This window comes from Pleuronectes platessa, chromosome 20 (assembly GCF_947347685.1).
Source record: "Pleuronectes platessa chromosome 20, fPlePla1.1, whole genome shotgun sequence".
Lineage (NCBI taxonomy): Eukaryota > Metazoa > Chordata > Actinopteri > Pleuronectiformes > Pleuronectidae > Pleuronectes > Pleuronectes platessa.
The window spans coordinates 7,153,186-7,179,941 of record NC_070645.1 but is presented as its reverse complement, the minus strand read 5'-3'; the positions used below and the strand labels follow the sequence as shown (position 1 = coordinate 7,179,941).

General features: G+C 43.1%; 1 protein-coding gene across 1 annotated transcript in view; it reads right to left on the bottom strand.

The window, feature by feature from the left end:
- Positions 1–26,756, bottom strand: part of adarb2 (adenosine deaminase RNA specific B2 (inactive)) — a 178,766-nt gene that overhangs the window by 22,379 nt on the left and 129,631 nt on the right. The window contains exons 4-5 of the mRNA XM_053413064.1: positions 11,210–11,324; positions 959–1,127 (exon numbers count right to left, since the gene is read on the bottom strand). Coding sequence (XP_053269039.1) covers positions 959–1,127; positions 11,210–11,324 — 284 coding nt within the window. The remainder of the gene's footprint in view (positions 1–958; positions 1,128–11,209; positions 11,325–26,756) is intronic.

Genomic DNA, 26,756 nt, shown 5'->3' with positions numbered 1-26,756 from the left:
GGCTCGTTGATTTTTGAAAAGTCTCCGGTGGACAAAGCATGGCGGTTTGCGTGAGGCTTATTATAGAGATTGTTCTTTGTCACTGCAGCGGGAGGTCACAACAAACAAGATGTTGCATGTGATTAGCATACTGTGATGAATAATGTGATGCAGTGCATACTGAAAACCATTGGTGGCAGCTTGTGATCTAAAAGGCTTATGGAACAATGGCTGCAACAGTGTAACTTGGACTTATACATATTCACTGGTGGAATATTAAGTAAGTACTTTCACTTCAGTATTAATTGAGATTACTTTACTTTATTTAATTGTACTATTGTTACATATGCCAATCTTCTATAATGAGTTTCAACCGTTAAAAATTGAAACACCAAGTAATTATATCCATTCAAATAAAAGGGGCTTTTCTTATGCATTCTGATTACTTTTATATTCATTACTAGCTAAATTAGGTAACATTTGGTTTTTCAGAAATTAAGCTAAATTATCCTGGATACGAACAATTCTGTCTTGCAAATTTGGAGCCAGAGTGTGTGCAGTAGCGATTTGGGGATGGAGCCACAAGGGGTCCTGGTGTCACACCAATCATGAGTCAGTCTCAGCTGTCAATCAAGACATTTCACCCCATTTTAAGAGCACCAACTAACTCATTAAAATCTAATTTAAAGTAAAAATTTGCAATTGAACATGCATGAGTGTAATGAGAACTAGCTAAAATGACAGAGAGCCTTTTGATAAAAAAAATCAACTTTGTAATTTGGCTCATGTCCCATCCATCATCATGGAGGAGGTGGGGTTTATGACCTAAACGGCATAAACCAACACAGGTATCATGGATCATGTTTTGTTTTCTGGTTCAGTTCAATACCACCGATGCATCAGGGCTGCAGAAAGTCAAAGTACAGCACCATTAAAAAAGACTGTGTCTCTAAAATACTGCTGAAGATCAAGCTATTACCTCAAGAAGAGTTCAAGTTGAGAGTAGAGGAAGCGTAGCAGCGCTCTTCGGGCCGTGACTTCGGCGTGACAGTCATTGACCACCTGCCCCTGGTCACTCAGATACTCGCCGTTGATGCACTTGGTGCCCGTGGACAAGGCCACCACCTGGGCGTGCCTCAGGTCCAGTCCTGTTGAACACATACACAAAGACAAATGTTCCTGTCATAGGTTCCATTGACTGCATTGATTCCTCAATGCATGAGCTTAATAGCAACCGTCAGTGGTTAATATCATGTCAGACTTAACACGAGTAAAATGGGAAACATCAGGGTGCTCAGATTATAAATGTAGCTGTTGTTTTTCTTTTTGTAATTTCTGTTTTTATGCTGAATCAATAAGTGAATGGAACAGAGGTGTCATGGCTTAATCCTTCCATCCATCAACTGTCTATACTGCTTATCCTTTGAGGGCCGTTGGGGAGCTGGACCATCCCAGCATTAGTCGAGAAGCGAAACCCTGGCCAAGATGCCAGAGTATCGTAGCACCAACATACAGAGACAAACAGCCATTCACTCTCACATCCACACCTACATACAATTAATTGTCTGGAGTTACCCTAACCCCAGTTTTCATGTCTTTGGACTGTGGGAGGAGCTGGAATACCCAGAGAAAACCCATGCAAACACATGGGGTACATTCAAGCTCCACACAGCAAGACACTGGTCAAACAGGGATTCAAACAAGGAACCTCATTGCTGTGAGGCTAAAGTGCTGGCTAACCTCAATATCTATATCATAGCTTAACATGTTTTTAAATATTCCTATAAAGTTTTCTTTAGCACAAAGAAAAAAGGAAAAGGGACTCTCAGTACACATTAAAGCTCCAAAACTGTGCTCATTTGAAATTGTATAGTCTTTCACAGCTTGGCCAATAGGGAAATAGTAATATAATTATATTGTATAATCCGTTATCTTGCCATGTCAAGCATTTTCATCAGCCCACGGACTGAGGTTGGTCACATCTCAAACACAGTTACAAAAATCCAAAGGGAAAGAGAGTGTTAGAGGAGAACAGGTCATCTCTGGTTACTGGGTTATTTCCATAACCACTGTTCTCTGAGTACCTATGTGAGTATCTCTCTCACACCACACCATCCAGAATTAACCAGATCACCTTCACCTATAAACCAGGCTGACACTGGCACCCACTTAAAGACACTTCACATTCAGAGCCAGCAAAGGAAGGAGGAAACCCGTTTTCCATTATTAACTCTGAAACACAAGCTCAACAGGTGCTCTTTGAGACTTTATGGTCACTTTACAGATGCTGCCATCAACCAATCATGGACATAAAGTGTATTTGGCCTTGATCTACAACCGCCTGAGCTGTCCCTTGTCCCGCCCACCTCGGTACGTTTTACAAACACATCATATATACATTATTTGAGTATTTGAACAATAAGGGATAATTAAACCAGATGAGAAATGTCTCTTTGGTAACAGTTAAAACATCTGGCACATAACAATTTGATGAGTTTAGTGATTCTTTTTTTTTAACGATAATAAATAAATGAAAGCAGTGTAGGGTTAGGGTTCCATCTGAAAGGTTGCAGATTAGAAGCATGAAATAGCATAAAATGGAGTGAAGCATGTGTCCGTAACAAAAGCAGTACACCGTGTAGCACACATGCTTAATCATTCATTTCATGGTTAATTGTCAGCTATTGCCTCCCTCACAATCAGAACCTGGAGAGTTCCAGATAACTCAAATGGTGGGAGACGTTTCGACTGTGACTGGCGAAACAAGAGGAGAGATCACAGATCACACGTCACCCCGCCTCGCCTCGACTTTCTCTTTCCTCAGCGAGGATTCAGGCCAGCACCCGGCCGTGCGCGAGGCCGGCTGACTGACAGATAGACAGGGGTTGGGGGTGTTTGGATCAGCACGTTAACGGCATGCCATTCCTTCCTAGGCTGCCACAAATCTCTCCCATCGCCTCTGAAAGTCAGGCTTCGCTGGCTCCTGGCAGAACCGCGGGCGCCACCGGCCCCGCACAGGAGCTTTTATCTGCCTCGGCCCAGATGGCACTGTGGCAGTGGAGTCCTGACAAGGGGAGGAGGGCAGGGGAGGGAAAAGCTGAGGGAGGGTGGGATGTGGAGGGGTTGGGGAAAGAGCATGTAGATGAAGAAAGGAAAGTCTGAGGTAAAATGGAACGAATTCTACTTTTTTTCAAAAAACTACAGAGAAAAACTTCCAATAGTTGAGGGTATGAAGTGAGATATACGTCCTGCGCTTTATATTCCATTACAGAAAAATCTTTTTAATCAGTAGATTGAGGTTATTTTTAAATGTCGCCACATCTAATTCGTGAACAAATCATTTTGTGGGTTTTACTTTAATTCAGAAAAAAAAGGGCAGAAATTATAAAGAAAACAGCAGAAATTTACTTATCTAAAAAAACAGGGGTAACCATTTTTTCTCCAGGGAATGCATCAGGATTTCTGTCCTTCAACCTGCACTAAACAATATTTGTTTTTCTGAGAATTTAATCTCTCAGTCTCTATCAAACAAACAGCTTATCCACACTTCCAGCAGATACTATATTAGGCAACATCAACAGTAATTTGGAGTCTTGTTTCTGGGCAGATGATGGATGAGGCTCAGTTTAACCCTCAGTGGGTTTTCAGAGCCTTTTCGCTGAAAGAACATGTCTGGGACTCTATGAGAGGGATGACAGTGAACCAGTCAACTTGTCTGCCTGAAAAAAAACACAAAAAAAATGAGCTAAAAGAGGCAAACATGCTAAATGGAGCTGAGTGTGGTTTCGATTAAATGTTTATTCAGAGTCGGGTACGTTTTGCAGAGGGTCCATTTTTAATCTGGCCTCTTTTACCATCTACACCTGCTACAGTCTTAAACTATCTTTTTTTCTTGTCTATTTTAGTTTTTTATGTCCTGGTGAAAACACGAAGAGGTTGTGACATGAGCTGGACATGGGAGACACATATTAATACCAGGTGTTAATGTGATTAGGTTAAAATCAAATCTTCAGACAATGAAAGTTGTCCCTTCTCTTCCTCCTCCTCGTCCTCCTGCTCCTCTCTGTATGTTTGGAAGCTGATAAATAAATGTGTCCCAGCATATGGACACATGTGTTGCTCAATCTGAAACCATTTCAATTCACACGGTCGTATCGTAATGACGATTTTATTACGTGTAACCAAAGAGTTATATATCCTTAATTCGGATTAAAATTGACTTACATGAGAGGCTGCCAAGACACCTTTTGCCATTCTTCTTTGTCTAAGTCAAAAGTCAAATAAAAACCAGAAGAAGCTATTCAGTATGAAACGTTTAAAAAATGGTTATAAATGTTTTAAGCCCACACTGATATAAAATAATAATGGTTCTCTCCTCATTTAAAGAAAAATCATATAGCCATATAAATGTATGCATTTGAGTGTTTTATCATCCATCGCAGTATTGTGAATATATATAATACTTATAATATATGTATTTGTATAAACCGATTGTTCTGACAGTTCCATAATTTTTCCAATCAATACTACATAGAAGCTTTTATCTATATTCGCAGCATCATTTTAAACTATGACTGAGAGTTAGCAGAGACAAATATACAGTCTGAACCTACCGCTGCCCAGACAACACTTAATATTTATGACTGTATAGTGGCATAAAAACCTCTATATCATGAGTTCAACAATTGTCATTCCCTGTAAGCAGTACACCCCAATTCCTCCTCCACGATAAGGCGAGTTCAAAAAGGTAACAGACTCTCCCAATTTCATTCTCCTGCCTTTCCGTGCTGTTCCACTTTGCGATTGTTTAGATCAATTTTGCAGTGGATAATTTCTGCTGCGCTGCTCGCTACCCTGCCATGAAATTGGCACCGAGGTTGCCTTCAGTTTGCAGGAGAGAGGAGCGGAGGACAAGAGATGAGTGAAAGAGAGCGGGTGGAGAGCCAGAGGCGCTGTGCTGTTTTTAAACCAGGAATAATCAGCTGCATCGCAGGAAACACAAAAAGAGAGGGTCAACAGGAACAAGGTAGAGTGGAGTCGAAGGCCTGAGGCGCTCTTCATACACAGATACATCTGTTGATCACCGCAGATTCAAAGATGTCACAGCTTGGGATAACAGCACTGTCAAAAATCATGTACATCACAAACAGAGACCTGTGATTGCTCACCCTGGAAACTGCTCTGTGCCCAATACTGTCAGTTGTCTTTACCTGGAAGAAACGCCTCACTATGGGGATTGGGTACCGAAATCTGATAACCAACCACGGCCGATGCCTACTCAACCGAATCACAAGTCAGATTTCTGTTCCTGAGCTCTGTGGTGAAATAGTTGCTAAATGGTTGAGGTTTGGCTGTATGTAAATGGTTTCCAACACCGTGTACAGGAGGAATACAAAAAACTTAATGAAGCACTTGGCGATGATGGGATGCATTTGAAAGCAGAGGGAGGGTCCGTGTGAGCACACCCACCGGCAGTGAGGGCGTCTCCGGCCCTGACAATCAAGACACAACTAATGATGGGTTTGGACTAGAAATATTTTGCTGTATTGAGCACTGAAACTGTTTGATTTGGTGTTTATTTATCAAAGTAGGTTAGGATGAGTTCAAATATACCTTAGCAATAAAAAAAACAGTTTTTTAATTTAGAAATAAATACTATATCCGCTGTGGCACCATCTAGGCGCCTGTACCATTTTAAAGCTGTACCACACTAGCTGTGGCTCAGGAGATTGGTGGTTCATCTCTCTGTGGGTTCGTCCTGTCCGCATATGGAAGCATAGTCGGAGTGGCCACTGCGGAATCGGGAGGTGGCTCCCAGTCCATCCCTGTGTGGAAGTGTGGATGTAGGACGTGATAAGACTAAAGGGACTATGTATGTATTTACTGTTTTCCATGGCGACTCAGGAGGTAAAGACACCCTGGGGCTGCACATGTAATTTCTTTGATCCGTTGCACACAGATATATTTTATTCACGTAACACTCTTGACACTACATGGACGACTGTTCCTGAGCCTGGTTTGAGTGAAAAGTGAAGTAGGGTCAAGCACAGGGGTACAATTTTCCCGTCAAGAATTAACTGAAATTAGCACAGGCAGCATTGCCCCCCCCCCCCAAGAGGTCAAACCCGTAACCAAATTGCACTCATATTTAAAAACCCTATAATTAACACATTATCAGGCTTCTCAAGGCTAAATTGGCCAGTTTAATTTATTTAACGCTACATTATATTCAGCCATGAGGATTCTGGTTTCCTCTTGGGAGAAGGTTTTGTAGCAGATCCAGTAAGGTAATTTCATTATATCAGCACTTATGACTCAATTTGGCTCCCTGCTTCCTACTGTGCCACACCACTATGCCCTGCACACTAGTACTGTGCACCATGGAGTGTCTCCTGTGCCACTTAGTCATTCAAATAGAGCCAAGAAGGACATTACAACCTCATGTGTCAGTAAAACCTGAGTGAAATACTTTTTCTGAAACAGTTATATCATTTTTTTTTAGTTTTAACGTCATAAAGCGAGTCAGCATGATTATCAAAAAAAGTCTGTGCCACCACTGTGTTTTCGGCATAATGGTGCATGACCTCTACCACACAACACGTGTCCTGCACTTGCTGGTTCTCTGTCTGAATATTGAGGAAAATGGCCTCACCACTGAGGCTGCGTAACACTATGTTACACAGCACTGCAGCCGACTGGGAGCCTGTCGTTTAGAATGTTGAATTAAGAGAGCAAACCTATATCCATGTTTTGACTTCAGAGGGCATACTACTGGTTTTAAATGGGCTGGTCTTCTCTTGTCAAAACAAAATATGGTTGAATAAGTGATGATGTCAAAGAGGGGCGTATAAAAGACCAAAAAATAGGCAAAAAACATGTTTCGTGAGATCACAGATGGGACGGATGGACAACCTGCTGCTGACCTGGAGACATAAAAAGGCTCCAGCCAGTCCTGGTAGACTCGGTCGGTGCCAACCAGTGAATAAATCCACAACCAGTGTCTGGTATAATGAAGATATCTACAAGGTAAAAGTGAGAACAATAGTTGCTGAGACTAATTTGAAATAGTCGTGAGGAACCACAGGGAGTGTCGAACAAAAAAAAGACCCATATAAATGGACATGACCATGAACTTTACCCTGATCCATTATCACACACTGCAATGAAGAGACGCTACAGAGCTATTATCACAATCCTTTTTTCTCATTGGTTATACAATAGGGGGGGGGGGGGGGGGAATGTTCCCTAATAAGCCTCCCATTATCTCCGAGCGCCATAAAGCAGACTTTCAAACGTATTCTTCCGAAGCAGAATGTGCTCTGAAGGTCAACTTTTTTGTAAACTCATTTATATGCCATTTAGGTTGAGCTGCACAAATCCTATCTTTCATGTGGGTTTTCCTCACAAGATGTTGGACGATTACGCTGAATGTCAGCCAGCGTGTGTCGTTTGAATCGCAGAAGATCTCTGAAAATGCTCAGCACTCACAGAGAGCGTGAGAGAGGGAGAGAGAGAGAGAGAGAGAGAGAGAAAACACATCTTGGCAAGAATAGAGAATTCACCCTGTTGAATCTTTATTAGCTTTAACAGGCAACTGCTCTGACATATAAGGGTTTCTTTGTGAAACGCTGCTGAAGCTCTCAAATCTCTCTCCGCTGCAACACACTCTGGGCACATCTCTGCTAATTTTTTTTCGCCTCTCAGCAAGCTGCTTTGTTGCCGGATGTGATTACTGAACGTTAAAATTCGCAGCAGCAGGAAGAACAGATAAAGAGAAGAGAAGAATCCCTATTTGAAAAATGGATATGCAGACTAAGAACCATAGCTTAACCGCCATTTGTAATCAACTTGTTTGAAACCCTTTGCTCTCATCTCTTTCTTTGAGTCCAGGTGGTATTTCCTCCCACTCAGAGTCCCAATAAAAAGCCTCAGAAGGAGGTTCTCTGGTCCCAACTGACAAACAAGAAAGAAAAAAAGGAAGGGATAAAGGACGGGTGGGCCGATGTTTCATGTGGATGTTCCTTATTTGCATGTCTCTGAGCACATCTGAACATTGTTTACCATCTCCAGACCCCCAGTACTATCTCAGATCAATTCAAATGAGATTTTTCACAATATTTGACGATGTGTGCTGCCGGTTTACTTTGCCGCGCGCCTCGCAGAACTCTCCGGCTGGTGGCGAGGCTAATCTCGCTCAGGATGGGGCTCAACTGTCTCGGTGGGTGGAGGGGTGTGGGTGCATTGGGGTTTTCTGCCTTCTGCCTACGGTTCAAAGACGGACCCTGATTAATATTCGTGAGGCAAGGGCTGAGGCATGAGACACACAGAGAAAGACCGAAGGAAAGGGGAAAGGGTTGGTGGGTGGGTGTGGTGGGGGGAGAGACCGGGACTCCCCAGTGTTCCTGTCAAGTTCCGTTGTCTGACTGCACCGACGCTGGCCACCACACCACCGCCGCCTCACTGCGAACACTTGGCAGCCCCACATCTGGATCTTTGAAGATAACGCGTGCTATTAATAAACAAACAGAAGCAATTACTGGGAGGCAGGGGAGAGGAGAGGGATTGGATTAGGTCAGGATGAGCGCTGGTCTCACTGAAGTCTAAACTGATGAGCTGCAGCACTCCAAAGACTGCCGAGATACCAATCCCTCCTCACTGACCCCTGCAGCCCCACAGCCTGCAGCCACACAGGAAGATAACACTCCTCAATGTGTGTTTGTGTGTGTGTGTGTGTCTCAACACCACACTTGTCTTGTATGGTCAGTTTTATGTTATGTCCTTCCCACAAAGTGCAGGCCTCATTATTATCTATTTATTTCTATTCTACATTGCTGCTGAAGCTTTACACTTACAATATGGTTCCATTTCATGGGATTTTGAGGATTACGTTTTGCTTCACACAGACAAATGGCTTGATAAGCTTCGTCATGGTCCACTCAGTCCATCATCTCCACTGATCGTACAAACAACCACTGAATTAGGAGCCAGTCTGGTGTTGGCAACCTTTCACATGCATGAATTACTTCTTTGATCTGTTTAATCTAAGAGAAAAGATAACGGTTTCAACAAAATGCTTGTGTCAATCTGAGGGGGGGAGGATTACAAGGTGCTTTGCAATGTTGGGTCCATGGCACCATCAAAACAGCCATCAGAAACAAGCTGCTAGCCTGAACAACCATCTACCAGCATGTTGTATTACTCTCAGCTTCCATGTCAGCCAACCAACCAACCAACCCATCAACCAACCAACCAACCAGCCAATCAATTTACCAACCCACCAACCAACCAACCAACCATCGGCCAATCAAATAAACAACTGACCAACCAACCAACCAACCAGCCAATCAATTAACCAACCCACCAACCAACCAACCAACCAACCATCGGCCAATCAAATAAACAACTGACCAACCAACCAGTCAATCAATTAACCAACCAACCAACTAACCAACCCGCCCCAAGCAAGCAAGCAAGCAACCAATCAGCCAATCAATTAACCAAACCCAGACCAACCAACCAACCAACCAACCAACCACTCAATCAATTAACCAACCAACCAGCCCCAAGCAAGGAACCAAGCAACCATTCAGCCAATCATTTAACCAAAACCAACCAACCAACCAGTCAATCAATTAACGAACCAGTCAACCACCCCACCAACCAACGATGCAAACAAGCAACCAATCATCTACAGCCACTACCAACAACAAACATCAGCCAGCTAAAAATAAGTTAAGATGAACAGTATGTGGCCTCACTGGCATCGTGCCCACAAAACCAACACACTTATCTGCTTCAGTAACTTAACCTTGGGAAGTAACACAACACACACTTCAGTCTAAATCATCACTGGCTAACAACAAGTAATAGCTGACTAGTACTCAACAAAAATAAACTTCCAAATAGTTTGTATTATTATTCTGAGTTCATTAAAGTTAGCTAAAAGTTTTTATCTTTTGGTCACTTGCTGGCTGGAGCTAATCAAGCTGACAATGGACAGGAACACAACCCGACCCTTGACAGGTCAAATATCAGTTTTCGTCCAGGAAGGCCACATGTTACATTTAAGTCCCACATGACCTAAGCTCTCGCATTCTCCCACCTGTTCGGCTTTACCATGACACCAAACATACATGTGAAGGCATTAGGACCTTCAATAGTGTCACAAACTCACTGGGAACTAACTGATGCATGTTAACTCTTCTGTTTGTGCGCTGGCTGCTGAGTCTGCTTAGTACTACAAACTTGTACACACCTGTATATTGGACTTAGCAGAGCTCTTGTACGCTGCCATGGAAACTTTCTGTACTCACCAAACTTCTGTCTGTATGCCGAAGAGACCAACTTGGAGCTGTACAGATTGGTTCAGACAGTCGACTCAGTGCTTGTTACACTTTGGATATTTTCCCATGATTCCTGATGCCTGCCAACTTTGGAGGGACTCACTGTTGCAGCTCAGTTAAGTTGGCAAGTTTTACACTTTGATTTAAATACTTTTATTTAAATTTTTATATTAGAGGCACTGTTGTAATACAACATAGAGATAAGCTGCACTCCTGCACTGTATCAGTATATTGTGGTAAGAGAGAAGGGGAGTGTTTGTGTTGGGGTTTGCACACTCTACACGGGCCATTGTGTGCTTTTAGTGTGGACTTGTGTATGTGTGGGAGGCCCTGACGTGAAGTGAAACAAACACCACACATGAAAGATAAATGAAAGCATGAAAGATGAATGTTTGGTAATAACTCATTGTTTCCTGCGGCAGGAGAGCACTCGAGAAAAGCTTCTTCCTCCTTCTCCTCCTCCTCCTCATCGTCGTTCTTCCAGGGTGTCACCCAGTCGGGTTTCAGATTAAGTTTTAAGCTGATCTAGTTAAGATTCCCTCTGTGGCATCTGGAACTCCTGTCAAAGCAGCCCGAGCACAGCGAGTCCAGCATGCAGTGGGGATGAGTGACACTCACAACCATGTCTCATTCTCCTCAGAGACTCTGAATAGTCAATAATTCATCAGGAAGATATACTCCCCTGCATGAGCTACAGCATTGAGAGGAAACTCGCTTTCTCTTCCAACCCCCAGTTTATCGTTTCTTTCTCAATCTAGGATTCCAACTCATTTCTCGTCCCCCCTCTGTCTCTCTCTTTTTTTTTTACCTCACTCCCTCCCTCTCTCTATATTGCACCACTTCAATAATTCAAAGTCATATATAAAAGTCAATGAAATTTGCCATACCTTGGGTCATTACGATGCCTGCCAGGGATTTGTGTCGTGCGTGCGCAGGACTGCAGCCGCCCACCAGCGACCGGTACTTCTCCCTCACCAAGTGGAATATTGAATCGGCAAAGTCCTGCAAAACACAATTTCGCCCTTAATTTCTACGAGACACAATCTGTGGAGGCTGACTTCACAGGTTTGTATTTTGCGGTCTGGTCTTATCAGCTCAGGTTACATTGAGAGGTCTTGGGCGATTGACCCGAAAGTGAACTTACCTGTTTAAAAAACACTCGGATGTTCCCTATACATCATAAATAATGCTGTAATGAATGGCAAAGGGTTGAAACTGACCTAATTTGACTAATCTACTCCTTATAAATTACCTTTACAGGGAATTGTTGAAACAATTTGCCAACACAGTGAAGCACTGACATGTTTACTATGAAACAATGGTCATAACAAAGAAGGAAACCTCAGGAAGTAAGAACAAAGAGGTGGGATTCCTCCAAAAGGATGAACATGCATAAGATGCTGTTCTGTTCAAAGCAGAGTAGACAGAAATGATGTATGATTCAGATAAGATTATACTGTGGAGAAACAATATTTTCTCTCTGGTTTCCCTGAAGTGAATGAAAATGTTTTGGGGTTTTTCCTTTCTGCACACTTTGCCATATCGAGACACTCTTGTCCCTATACTTGGGACAAGAGTGTTTCTTATACTATTTCATAGTGCCACAAAGCTACATTTACCAGGAGCTCTTTCACAATATAAAACACAGTGTAATAAACATTTGTGTTTATTAGCTGTTTATCTATTCAGTTGTGCCAACACGTCTCCCCAGTTATCCTGTACCTCACACAGTTCAACAGATGCTGATGGATCACATCTGCACCCCTCCCGACCTTTAATGCTCTCTCCTCTAGTGGTAATTAAGGGCTTAGTCTCAGAGTGGCCATCACTCCAGCCGTAGAACATAAGTGGATCACTGGGAGACGGCACCGGAGTGGCAGCAGGGTGGGCCTTTTTGGACAGATTGAGCCCCCGGTAGCTAAGAGGACATCCACAGATGCCACATGACAGACGAATGGAGAGAGAGAGAGAGAGAACGTGAGAGAGAGGGAGGGAAAGAGAGAGAGATTAAGGGTGAAAAAAAGACACACGGAGGAGAGATCGGCTGAATTAGCGAGCATATTGCACATTAGAGCCCTCGTCAAGCTGTTGAACGCTCTTCACAGTTGGGGCTGGCGATGGAGGTGCTCACAGCTTGTGCGATGGGTGGTGCTGTGTCTCTCCATGTGTATGTATGCACACGCACATTTTGTTGCTCAGACACTGGTGTCAGCCAGAAGCTTTGTGTTTTTTTGGGGAGAAACCGAAAAGAATGATGTGAAAAGTCAAGCAGTAGACAGAAAGCAGTCGGGTACATTCTCCTCATCAGTGTCCAGACTCAGGAGTCAATTGAAGCTAGAAAGACACAGCAAACAGGGACCACTGACAAAATGATTATGAGAATAAAAGTGAATGATACTATGAGATATTGTGCCGAATAAACGTTTAAAACCACCAATGAGATGCATTTACTCTACGCTTTGTTACAGTCTGAACAACGCTGACAGTAACCTTTGCCATGAGGTCATACTTTAATTGCCGACCGTCTCTTTGTTTCTGTCAGTCTGTCTTCCCTGAAACCGATTTCCGTGAAATCTTGTGAATGGGTGGGCCGTGACCGAAGGAAGAACCCATTAAAACTTGGAGCAGATCCAGGATTTTTATCTCACTTTCTTTAACACGGGGAACAAGGGCGTTGGCCTTGGAATGCCCTCTCCGAGCATCCCTCTTTACGATGGAATTCTTTTTGGCGTTCATAATAGTAGGCCCTAACATGCATCAGCGAAAAGGAAAACTCTTTCACTATTTGTAGATGCTATAAAAACTTTTTGTCAAAGATGTACGACTCCACCAGGATATCACATTTAGTTTCTGAATTTGGGCCATAGTCAGTTCAAGGACGGTTTAATTATGGATGTTCAGCCCACAGGGGTCCACGCTGCAACTGTTAAACATAAACCTTAATAAATCCCCTGATATCAGCATTGATCAATTTATTCCATTTTATTTATATCGCCAACATTCACAAATCACAGTTTCATAATATACAGGGTGTGTATCAGTAAGTAGTATTCTTAAAGGACATGTCCAGCTTTTCAATTCAGCTTTAAAACAACTGTTAAGTGCCTACCTGAACATTAAAATAGTTTTTATTGATGTAATCATTCCTCCTACTCATACTTTTCATTCAAAATGCACATTCAGTGGTCGGGGACAAAAAAAGGTTTATCTCAAGCTAAATGGTGGTTCAGCTGTCTGCTTTTATTAACTTTAACTTTTAAGACATATTTGCACAGAGGGAGAACAGTGGAGTGTGTCACCCGTCACTTTACCAGAATTACAACCTCATCAACCTTTCAAGTTGAAGGAAATATGGACCCAGTCTCTCCTTTTATTCCTGAGTCCTGGTGGTGTTAAATAATGCCCCAAAATTTGCTTGAGTAGAACATTATGTTGTAACAGTGAAGAATAGAAATATAAAATAAATATATAAAGTTGACAGAGTAATAATAGAAAATATATGCATTATATACACCCTTCACTAAACAATAGATATTGTTCGTTTAGATTTTTTTTTTGCTAAATCATACAGGAATATTGCACAAGAATGCAAAATAGCATAATGTTATGCAATTAGACTTTTGCCTGAAAGTTCATCATAATTAAATGTTAATGATAATTGCTGTGCCAGTCGTCCAAAATACATTTTGTCCTGAGATCACAAAATTCTGATCAGTTACCTTGTGTACTGGTGAACACTTGAACCATATCTGAAGAAGTTCCCTTAAAAGCTGATGTTAAGAAGACGAGGACGGTGGATGGAAAACCTGAAAACTCGTCTGGCCGCTGCTGACACCGGTAAGGCTTCTTTTTTTTGTTGCTTTTATCTGATTTATATCATTTTAAATTTAATAACTCTGTCCTCTGAAGAAGTCACCTTGGACTCTTAAGTTTTTCTTTCTTTTTTTCTTTAGCCCATTTCACGCTTGCACCTCCATATTATCTCCTTACTTTTATTCTAAGAGACTAAACTATTAATTGATTTATCAAAACAATAAGCGACAGACTCATTTGTGACAATACAGAACCCTATCACTGAACTAAAAACCTGTCAACCTCTTGATGAGGAAGCAGAAATAAGAGCAGCCTTGTTTTTAGATCACTCAGTCGTACCCTCAACTGGAGCATGAGGAACAAAAATGTGCAAGAAAAAAAAAAACAGCCTGGTTCTTTGTACCTGAAAGTGACATCCAATTAATTCTAACAGAATCCTGCTGGGCTTGGCAGCGTCAGCTGGTGTCGGTCACAGTCTGAACCCGGAGTCAAGTCCTCCATCCCTCCTAAAGGCCTTTTCATTGATGACATTACCGAGGTGAGAGAAGGGGCCAGCTCAGAAAGGCCCGGAGAGCAAAGGTGGAATAGACCCTGGCAAACGGCCCAGCTCTTTGTCCCACCCTCCTCCATCCTGCCTCCTCCTCCTCCTCCTCCTCCTCTCCTTTTGTTCCCTCTCCTCCTCACCTCTCTGTCCGTTCATATTTGCTCCTTTTGTCTTATCATCTTTTAAAGTCCGACTCCCCGGATGCTGGTTGCCTTTCATTCTTCATCCTTCCCTTCAACCATCCTGCCTTCTCCTCATCTTTCCCCTCCTCCTCCTCTGTTGCCACGTTTCTCTCGCATGCTGGTGTGTGATAGAGGGCAGTGATGTGCAGGGACGAACAGCGAGACTGAGCCTGTTATTTCTTCCTCCTGTCAGATGCACTGAGCAAACAACATCATCTACATCCCCTGACACAAAGGCAAATTAGGCTGTGATTTTCAATCCACAACTCTCACTGTTCCCTCATCATTTCTCCTCAACATACAGCGCAGCATCACTCCTCTGTGGGGGAGTCGAGTGCCACCTTCACTGTGGGCCTAATGTGGCAGAAAAACAGGGCCAAGGATCACGCTCCCTCCGTCAGACAGAACATCGGTGCCGCACAGCGAGGGGAGGTGCCGGCATGAGGCTGGCTGGCTTCCTCCTGGAGGAGCATCAAGGTTACCGCCACTCCACTGCAGCTAGGGTATCCATCTGGGTATTTGGTCCGTATAAACCGGTTTCAGGTAACTGATGTGTGGCTGCAGTTTGGAAACCTCTCAGGTAGGGGGTGCTCGCTGTGAAAAACTGCTGCGGTGGCTCTTGTGCTACCAATCCCACCTGGCGTCGTTCCTGCATTAGTTCTGACCAATTTACTAAGCAATTCCTGTGGGCCTCCTCAGGGCAGAGAAAGCAGCAGCAGTTATTTTGTAAATGCCGCAGCTGCAGTGGGGGACGTTTATCGCAGCAACTTCCCAATCAGCCTGGATGTGAAAGCAGAGAGCCACATTAAAACTGATCCACTGGCCTTCGACTCCCATTAAAACCTGATAGCTGTTAGGTGTGGATGCAACCAGGAGCCTTCGAGACAGACAGACACCTGAGAGTGCAGCATGTTGAAAAGATGTAAATGCATTGCTCACACATATGCATCTCTATGTTTTAATGTCCGTGAACAGGGTCCATCATTTGTCAGTGATAATGAGAGCTATAGGTGCACTTTCATCAGCTACTGTAAGTGCAGATCCAACAATTTAAATACATGATGATTTTATAAATGGCTGATATCTCATCAGTTTACAGCCCGAATGATTAACACGGGTGACAATGATGGTATAAAACTTTCCTGGGTCCTGTTCCATTGATAATTCATAATTTTCTTGGTGTTGTTTATCACTCGATATGAACTGTTATAACTGAACTTCTGTTTTTTTCTTTTCTGAACGTTTTTGCAGTAAAATCCCGATTTTGATTTTGATCTTGAAACATTTCAAGTATGTGTTTGTGTTGCTGTAGATGGCACCTCACAGTAAGATGGGTCTTTGCTTGAATCCCTGTTCAGCCAGGGCCTTAAGTTTGCATGATTACCCCACGTCCGGGTGCTACAGCTTCCTCACACAGTCCAAAGACATGCAGCTTAGGCTAATTGGAGACTCTAGATAGCTGTTTGTCTCTGGGGAACTATCCAGAGTGTATCCCATTTTTTGCAATCCTTAAAGCATAAGCAGTAAAGATAATGGAAAGACGTGTAAATGGGACATTTCTACATTTGAATCTGATGCAAATTCATTACCATCTACAAAAACTGGGGTTAAGAGGCAAAACAAGGCAATTTATTCATAGAGCACCTTTCATACACAATAGGTAGATTAAGGGTAGGAAACATCAGCCAAACATTTGTATCTGGGATTCTGCTTAATAAACTTCCCCAAAGGTAGATGGTCAGTTTCTTTCTTATACTTCACTCACAACACACATTCACACCTTGTCATCATGTCATTGAGTGTGAGAGATGCTGGGCTAGCAGAGCTTCCCATAACCATTGGCTCAGATCATGACTGGGGTCTTTATTTGGCTCAACTGCAGAAGGTAAAAGGAAGGTTTGTGTTTGAAGAAGGTTGACACACACACACACACACACACACACACACACACACACACACACACACACACACTGAACCAGATGACGAAACAATAACTCAAGTTGATGACAACACTGCTTGTTATGGTCAGTGCAATACACTATAAAAGAACAGGGGAGGGGGACACACCTAGCCGGCAACTTTTTTTAAATTGGCTGGCTTTGGGAAACCAAAGTTTGGGGGAGCTTGTGTATCCACCTAGTCTTGAGACTCATTGTGAATATCAAACACAGATTTTAGCTGCTTTCAGTTAAAAGTAAAAAAAAATGGGAGTAAAAAGCTTCGGGTGCGCTGTTTTGATTGTAAAAAAAAAGGTGCAGAAAACAACGATAATAATCTTCAATACATTGCAGGCCTATTTTCTTTATCTGTCCATCCATCCATGCACCACTCCCTCTCTTCCTCGTCTTCCCTCCACCACATTTTCCCAACTGCTTGTGCACGTGCACATCTCCCTCCACGGTAAGGCAGAATGTCACCAGCAATCCTCCCGCTGCCTTCCCTCTTGCGTCGATATTGAGCATGAAACACAAAATGTCATCAGGGAAATTTTCTCCACTGCTGCCTGACCTAGAAGTCTGTGCATGCTGGCAGAGGTGATGGTATGAGTGTGAATGTGTGTGTGTGTGTGCGTGTGTTCTGTGTTTTGTGAGAGAGAAAAAAAAAAAGCTCAATTGTATAATTTATCAGTTTGGCGCCAAAGCCCCAAAGGGAAACGATGACTCCAGATTCATCACTGGTTGTATTTTAAAGCTTTCTATAATGTCCTCCATATGCACACATCAGACCTCAGTTAACCTGGAGAAGCATGGAGAGTTGAACTGAGGCAACTGCATTGTGCGAGTTCACGTGTGTCGCTCCCTGCTGATGAACATCACTGTTCGTGTGGGGGGGGGGATGAGAGCTGGATTTTAAGCCACCCTCAAGAAAAAACACACACACACACACACGCGCGCGCACTTCGACCCACAACCCTCTCCACCTTATCACCCGCCTGCAGAGCTGCCCAGGCAGCATAAAAACGGGGCCAAGTCTTATATTTCTTTATAGAGGTATTTAACAATTCATTCTCCCGAGTTTTAATAGTGTCTGCCCTCTGCCTAGATATCTTTCCCCCTCCACCACCGCCACCGCCATCACTATCCCACCCATCCTTCTCTCCAGCCCTCGCCCGCCACCAAGCATGAGGCTTTTGAAAATGGATATCTATTCATGTGGTGGAGGCGTTGCCTCTGGGCGCTTTGTAGATTCTCAAAAATGCTCGACACCTCATAGCGAGACAGACTGAGCCCTTGTTTGTTCCCCGTGTGACACGTAGCATCTCACTCACTCCTAAAACATTTTGCTCCTTCTCTTGCTGTCCTCTAGATCTCTTACCACAAGAGGACTAAAAAGAAACAAACAAATATACTGTATATGTCAGTGCTGTTACTGTTGGGATCTCCTTTCAGCGTTTGAGCTGTTGTGTCGCCTCTTATTGACGGTACAAGATGCTGTTGTGTCACGTGATCACAACAAAGTGTCAACCAGAGAAGTTGAACTGTGCACAATTTTGGAGAGCGCCGCGAAAGTCTCCAGCCCCTCGCCTCAAACTACATTCAACCTTTGCTCGTGTGATGGCCAGATGGCCCTGCAGCCTGTGGAGCAGATTCCTCTCAGTGTGTGTGTGTGTGTGTGTGTGTGTGCGCATGCTTGTGTGTCAAATTCTTTTGCCTGAACAGCGGGGCTTTGCCAGTCAGATCAGGTGGCCGGGCTGCACCATACGGCCGTCGTCATCATGAGAGGTTTTTTTCTCCCTTTCATACCACATGCTTGATGTTGGCGAGCGAGAACAAAGCCACATGAAGGAGCGGCAGCGAGGGCGCGAGTGGCAGAGATTGTGCAATTGATCTGTCTTCGCCACAGCTCGCGCCACAACCTCTCCCCGGTGCGGGTGAGAGTGGAAGGAGACGGGACGCCGCGCCACGGGTTCCCGACAGCAAAGCAGAGCTCAAGCGGAGATTCCTCGTTAGGCTTGAAAAGGTGGGAACCGAGATGATAAGCCCGGTGCACGTGGTGAGGATCAGAGCCGAGGATGAGCTACCACAATGCATGACAGGCTCATCCAAAAAGCAAGGACCCCACTTCCTGGTGATGATGCTAAAAATAGAAGCGGATCATTATTTCTTTCTCATTCTCCACTCGGGGCCACAATCAATCCCCGTGGCCCAGTTCTTCTGCAAGGAAACATCCCACCTGTGCAGAGAAATACACGGAAAAAAAAGCCCCACCCAGCTTAGAGTATACAACAAGTAGATTTGTAGCCATGTTCGTCATGAGGCTGGTCAGCTGGTTCACTCTTTAGACCAAACTGTGGAGATATTCATGGTTCCCTGAGGAAGAATCATACTGACGGTGCTGATTCTTTGACTGAAGTGCACTACAATGAAGTTCAGAGAGAAACAAGACAATACAAACAAGATGGATTGTCATGAAATTTGGTTCAAACCTTCTTGTCCCTTTCAGTTAATTTATATCTTTGCGGTGGTTAAGTTTGCTGACTCTCCTTTATGTGACATCTTCGGGTTAAAATCGGTGCAAAAATAAAATACCTACAGAACTTTCCCATCAGTCCATAGACCGTATATAAAGATGGACGATGTGACGGCTCCACAAAAGAGAAGCCAAAGCATCTCAGTTGCCCCCTGGTGGCTGGCTGTAGATAGGACGTGAACCGGGTATTTGTACGTCATCAAAAATCTGGCATTTTTAGGGGAATGGTATTTATGAATGTGTGCAATTTGGTAAAGAGACAAATACAAATCCAGATCTACTGAATTGAAATGTGGTATAGTAAGGGGGACGTTGGGCCTTGGTGGAGGTATGACTATCAATTATTTCTGGTAAATTCGGCTTTAATTGGTTATTTGTTGATAAACAGTCAAATCAGGGTGAAATGCTGTGATTTACAAGTGAGACTGTATCGCAAATTGTCGAGCACGTGCATTGAGGGGAACTCACAACCCCCTGTGCAGACTTACAGCTATTTTTGCTTCTGGATAGATGTGGAGACACATCGTCCATCTTCATCCGCCTCGGCTGTAAGCTGCGTAAGCACTAATTATCTATTGTCAGCAGGCTAACATGCCAGAGTGAATATAGGATGAACATGGTAAACATCATACTGGGTACATATCCCCATGTTGGCCTGCTGATGCTGGAGTCTTGTTAGAGAAGCCGATTCTGATTTCAGGCCCATGTGAACACATTAAATACCCACATGTTAGATTCCTATCAGAGAAACCCTGTAGAAATCACTGCAGCCAGTTGTCAGCTTGTCACTGTCACACTTTTCAAATAAAAAATAAAAAATACTGCCACCAGAAAGAAAAGGAGTGACAGACAGATGTTTTATCTGTGCAGAGAACATATGTTTTAGCGCAACGCCCAGCAATTCACGGGAAACATCAAACTCAAATGAATCAGTGAGACCCAAACTTTGGTCACAGCTTACTTCATATGCCTGCTGATTGGTTACATCTGCTCAAAGCCACTAATGCTCTTAAGCCTAAATCCAAACATTAATTTGGGAAATGAGACCCCAGCATTCAAGCCAAAACGCGCTGAAGCCACTGAATCATAACCACCAACCGCAGATGTTAAGCGCGACTGACTCTGAAACTCATTATCAGTCGAAATTCTCTTCATCTGATCAAACAAGCTCAGCCAGTTTAGACAACACAGGCGCTATCAGGGCCCGGCCCATCTGCAGCACCATGTTTGGAGCTTGTGTCACCTGGAAACCGTCCTCGCCAGTTCCCCTCTGAATGACTTTCCTCTGCCTCAAGAGGACGACGGTAAAGTTACAGTGTTTATTTCACTGATTGAGGTTTTAAAAATCAGGCATTAGCCACAGGGGCAGATGTTAATCTACAGTGTCAGATATGAGACACACTCACAGGTGAGATCAGGGATTAAAGTCTCCTCATCGACATGTAGAAAAGAGTTACTAAGTTGAATTCAGTTACGGTTGATCTCTTTCAACACAGCAGTGGAAAGTAAACATGGTTTATAATTTAAGATCCATTTCCACTGAGAGAAAGTAAAGTCCGCATTTTGATTCCAGCTACATGTCCTTCAACTATTTGTTTGTGTTAATTAAAGGTGAATAACAGTCGACCAATGATATACAAACAAAATCTGCAAAAATTCAGGACGATATTATAATTATAGTTTGGAAATTTAAAGAAACACTGATTTGTTATGTGTCGCTTTAATGTTTAATAGAAGTTTCGTTGCTATTGGCAATTTCAATAGGAACTTTGTTTACCTCAGATACTAAATAACTAAAGATAAAGCTTTAGTTGATATTTTCATAGTTAACAGCTCTTCTGATTAGATTAGATTTAAATGTCACTCATCTTATGTCCGATAAACTGATGGGACTGACTTAATGAAAGATCATTAGAACATGGATAGTTGCATTGGAAGGATTGGATGAAGTCATGTTTTTTTTGTTAAAGTCAAATATTGTGTTCATAAATAATTATTGCATTTAGGTTTCTAATGATCTAATGATCACAGGGTTTGGAATTTTTTATCTTTTTCTTTGAAATCCTCTCATGTCCCGATAGCCATCAATAAATAAAGTCATCTGACAAAAAAATTTAACAAACTAAACTGGTGCCTGTCATATGGACCGAATTAAATGATGTTTCTCTTGTGGCTCTTTTAAATCCCATCTGCACTGGTTTCCCTTAGAAAATTACCTGAGGGAACTCAAAGGAACACATCCTCATCCTCTGCTAACATGTCTGCAGAACCCTCCTGTTAACTGGACATGCAACATGGTGAGAGGCGCAGGCTGTAAACAGGGATACATGCAAGAATGTGTCGAATCTGTTCCTGAAAAGCAGGTGGGAAATAAGCAGTAAATCTGGTCCTAAGACTTTTAGTTTTCGCTTAACAAAGGCATTATCCCACATTATATTTTAATGGGCTTTTATGGCCTTTATTGGGTAGGACAGAAAAAAAACGGTGTTGAAAGGGGGGGCAGAGAGAATGGGGGAGGACATGAAGACCAGGTGAGCTATACGCTGCGCCCATTACATTTTTCAATTCGATCAAACCATGCAATGGTCGTTGTAATTACAAATGCAATTATGTTGCATTCTTCACGCAGTGTCAAGTGTTTTTTTCTTGAGATTTGAAATCCAACACACCAGCATCTTGCGTTAGTGAAGTTCTGTCATTTAAAAGATTAATTAAGGACACATTTGCTTTACTGAGCAGTTTGTATATAAGTCTACACTAACAGCCTCCTCCTGATTCTGTTTTTAAAATATGCACAACGCCGAGGTGAAAGAGAGAAAGAGAAGGAAGAAAAAACGTCTGGAGTACGTCTGAGTCGTTTCGGTGTAAATCCCCTCTGATTAACCTCCACAGCGGAGATAAAAGCAGCGATATGCCTGAAACGACTTAATAATGTCAGGCGCGGTGTAAAACACACACCAGCGGCTTTATACATTATGCACCAAAGGCCAGCAGAGGGACTCCTGCGAAAAGATAATATGACCCACCACCGAGAGAGAAGAGGGAGAGAGAGGAGCGGGTGAGAGCAAGGCACTCGGAGGCCACGAGGAAAAAAGAGACGGGGCGAAATGAGAGGGTCAGTGATGAGGATTTAACAAGAGTCTATCATCCACAGTGCGTAGCTGGCTAAGAGAGGGTGGAGGAGGAGGAGGAGGAGGAGGAGGAGGGGGAGGAGGAGGAGGAGGAGGCCACTCCAAAGGCCCCTGAAGGCTGTTCAAACAACTTCCGTTAATCTGACTCGGGATTCCACAGACAGACCGACCGAGGGATCCAACTGTGCTGTGTCATTCGGGAGGGAAACATTTATACAAGACACTGTGGTCGGGAATAATTTAGGACGGTGGCATTGAACGGCTGCCGCTGATGTTTATTAGCCACTTCTGCACCCGAGCCCTCGTGAACGCCACTGAACACTCAACACCGATAGACACTGGGGAGTTTCCTTCTGTTTGCCTTGTCGACTTGATCACCGACGTGATTTAGCACCGGCACTAAAGCCAAGCTGTCAATGCTGATGATTTCCTGTGGCAGCTCTTGGTGTTTCTTGCCAAAACAGTGTTCCAGTTTCCTGGGAAAGTGCCTGCAGGTACCTGTGTGTGTGTGTTTGTGTGTGTGTGTGTGTGTGTGTGTGTTGTCATTCTAAAGAGCAGCACGCACCGCAACATAGACGCCTCCTCCAGACCTCATTAATGCCATCACCGAGGTGTTGTTGTATTATTTCTCAGTCGTACATATCCACAGCTGGCAGCTCACACACAGGCGGCGTGGTGAGACAACCTGAGACACACTTCCTGGCTCCGTCTCACACCAGATGTCACAGTAAACGACTGCACAGACAGGTGATGGAGGACACGCTGCATGCAATGGTGATGGAGGCACTTTCACACACATGTCTATGATGACGCAAGCGTTCACGCATCGTCACTCCTCTCATCGTTCTCTACAATTTCACAACCACAGTGTGACTATTTTATTATAATTTAATTATTTGTATGAAATGTAAGTGTCGATACTCAACAGAACAAAAATACTGCCAGTCCCCCATGTGCAGAAGTGTTCTCTCTCACATGTCTTCTTTTACATCTTTGGATAAATAACTGCAATGGTCACCAACTGGTCGCCAACCAGCCAAAGCTGGCCTGGAGGCATCAATATTTATTTCACCATATCAGACTGACATTCACGGGAATCGCAGGGGGTGATCGCCGCTGTGCCAACAACATTTATAGATCCCTTCCTCTTGAGCAATTTATTTACAAAGTAATGCATTAAACCGAGCAGAATTAGAGCTTTTATTTTGGCATTTTGTAAACTTGGGTTATGGAGATTGTGTCGATTGCTTAACTGACTTCTGAAATATAAATAAATCAGACGGAAAGCGGCAACCAGCACGACCACAGCCCATTTCAAACAGGCCCATTGAGAAGATTTAGCTACATAACCACAACGGAGACCTTATTGGTATTCAAATTTGTCACAGGTATTTCCAAGCTTGATTAAATGACAGAAAACATATTTCCTCCTATAAGGACGTATGTACGTTTACATCAAGACCAAACTATAGGATCCTTTCTGGCTCTTGCCTCTCAAACATCAATATGACATTTCTGAATTCACATTATTCAGCTAACTAGAATACAATATATTGTCATTATGACTGCATCTCAAATTGTGAAATTAAATAAACTTTTAGACGATTACGACAGAGCCTGTGACAGAAGTGATCAATGGGTCTCTCTGGTACAAACATTACTGAACGTAGGAGGAAATGTCACCGCTGGTTTCCTGTTTGTTACCAACAAGTGGTTCATTAAACACCTGCAGCTGTCAAACAACAGCACGATACATAAATTACAGTGTGCAAGTTACACATAGCAGCACTGACTTCATTTAATATTTAAATCTTGACAGGATCAATCGAGATGGTTATTAATATGCAGCGTTTTTCTACATATTAGTCAAGTGAGCCGTTGCACGTGCTGTAGACTCCAGGCTGGTACAGTGGAATCTACCATGTGTGACGGAGAGGCTGTTTTCAGGATGAGGATGAGACACACCGGCTTCATCAGAGCTGTCGGGATTTTTATTTTTTATTTTCAGCAGATGATTGGCAGTTTATTTCTTCCACCCTTGAGTTAGCTCTCTTTGAAAAGTAATTACCGTTCCATTAGAAACCGAAACTGATGAAGAAGAAAAATATACAAAATAATTTGAGGCATTAATCATCTGCAGTTTTGTTGCTTAAATCAAATTTATTATGAAGTGAGAAATCCCAAGAAACAAGTGTTTTATTCCTGGGTAGTGATGAAGAGGTTTCCCTCAGCTGTAATATCAGCTAGGACTGGAATAATGTAAAAGATAGTGTTATTACTGTGGTTAGATTCTTAATGGTACTTGTAATGTTGTCTTTTATTACAGTAGCTAGCCAGGGATCCTCCAAAACTTCTCTGGAGGGGCTGCATGTGAGAACACAAAAGTCAGACTATGAACCTCCGGACTTATGCGGACTCTAAAGAAATAAAGTCCGGAGGAGCCAATGTCAGAAAACAGCAGGAGATCCTCCAGAGCATTGGTTCCCAAACTGGGGTACATGTACCCCCAGGGGTACGCAAAGTGGTTCAGGGGGTGCGCAGGGGAAATATTTAGGTTTTGCATAGCGCAACATCTTTTGTTTCCTATCGCACGTGCTGCGCGGGGTACGTAGCTGGAGATTGAATGTCTGAAGGGGTACGCGACTGTAAAAAGTTTGGGATCCACTGCTCCAGAGGATTGACCGCCAGTGAATGAGATGATTGGTCAAACACGTGACAGACAGAACAATGAAAAGATAAAATGAGATGCACCAACAGAGATGTATTTCTCCTGCTGTGTTGCTCATGTGTGAAAGTCAAACTGAGGAGACAGCCCAGACAGAATTCTGCGGAAATCCTCCAAAGTTCATATCCTGAAAACGACTTATGATTATCAATGTGATTTGGTCAATATTGCTCGGCAGCAACCAAAGTTAGCACGTTTCTGATAGACAGCAAGCAGTGTGGATTTGTTGTGTGTAGTAAAAACATGCTGGAAAGAGCAGAAAGCAGCGACAGCAAAAGACCTGATAGAGCTCTGGACAACAACTGACAGCAGCCACTGGTAAACTGTGTGCGTTTAACAAACACTGATATTTTCTCAAGACTCTAAGGTGGTTCCTCCGCTCTGATAGAAACTCTCAGTGAGCTGAAATGAGAAGCATTGAGTATCAGCAGGATAATCTGAAATGACTCAGGCAAGACTTTACTGATTTTATTCGCCAATTTAAGGTTTTGTTCAATTAAACCTGCATCCTGGTAAGTTTTCACTCGGATAAACGCTTTTGATAAAGTTTTGGCAATTTTATTAACAGTAAATATGTGTATAAATATATTACCTTGTGAAATTATTTTAGTTTGTCTACTTTCTGAAAATGTTTAGGTTCATTTTAACAACAAATAATACTGGTAATCGTGATGTTAAATTTTTTGGACCAAAACAGCTAAGGGTGGATACACAGAAGTGTGGGACTGAGTTTTTCAAAGTCTAACTCTATTCTCAATCTCCCAGCAGAGAATTTCTGTCTGGAATGTGGAGAGGATACAGCTACAGCTCGGACCATTTGGGAGGAAGGCGGGATCGAGCGTTGTCTCTCATGTGTCCTCTGATGTGTCGCCACGGCTCCCTCCAGTGGGGCTGGGTGATTGTGTCGGCCTCCGCCCAGATGCGGCGGCGCCTCCGTCTCTGCTGCTCTCGAAGATACCACTGCAGCTCTTTTGCCGGGCTTGACCCCGGCAATCAGCGAAACTTCAAACCCCGGTATAAACCTTTTGAACGCCGCCCCCGCGAGCGCCTTTTGCCCAAACACCGCTTCCCTCTCGGTGCAAAGATTAGAGACGTTGACGAGTTGGAAACACTGGTGATTTCACATGTCTCCCTAGTCCAGCTATGTCTGTAAGATAATGTACTGTCTAGGGTACAATGTGCTGCCAACATACAATTATACAAACAACTAAATCATGTAATTATTAATATTACTTGTACAGTGGCTGTTTGGGAATGGTTTTTTTACTGACCTGTGATAATGCTCCGGAGATACTTCAGAATTATTCCTTGTCATTAGTGAGTCCTCCTCAAATATTGTAGCTTTTCATTGATTGTGTGCTAGATGATCTGTGTAGAGCTTTTTATAAACAGTATATGATGCGCAGAACAGTTAGACAACTTTGTATTCATCCTACCTAGTTCATCTAAAATGATAATGATTTACTAATATAGGATATTTATCATGGACCTACTAACACTGGAAGAAACAAGAATCCCAGCATCTACTCTACTTCCTCTGGTTGAGCTTCTGTTTTAAGAATAATACTT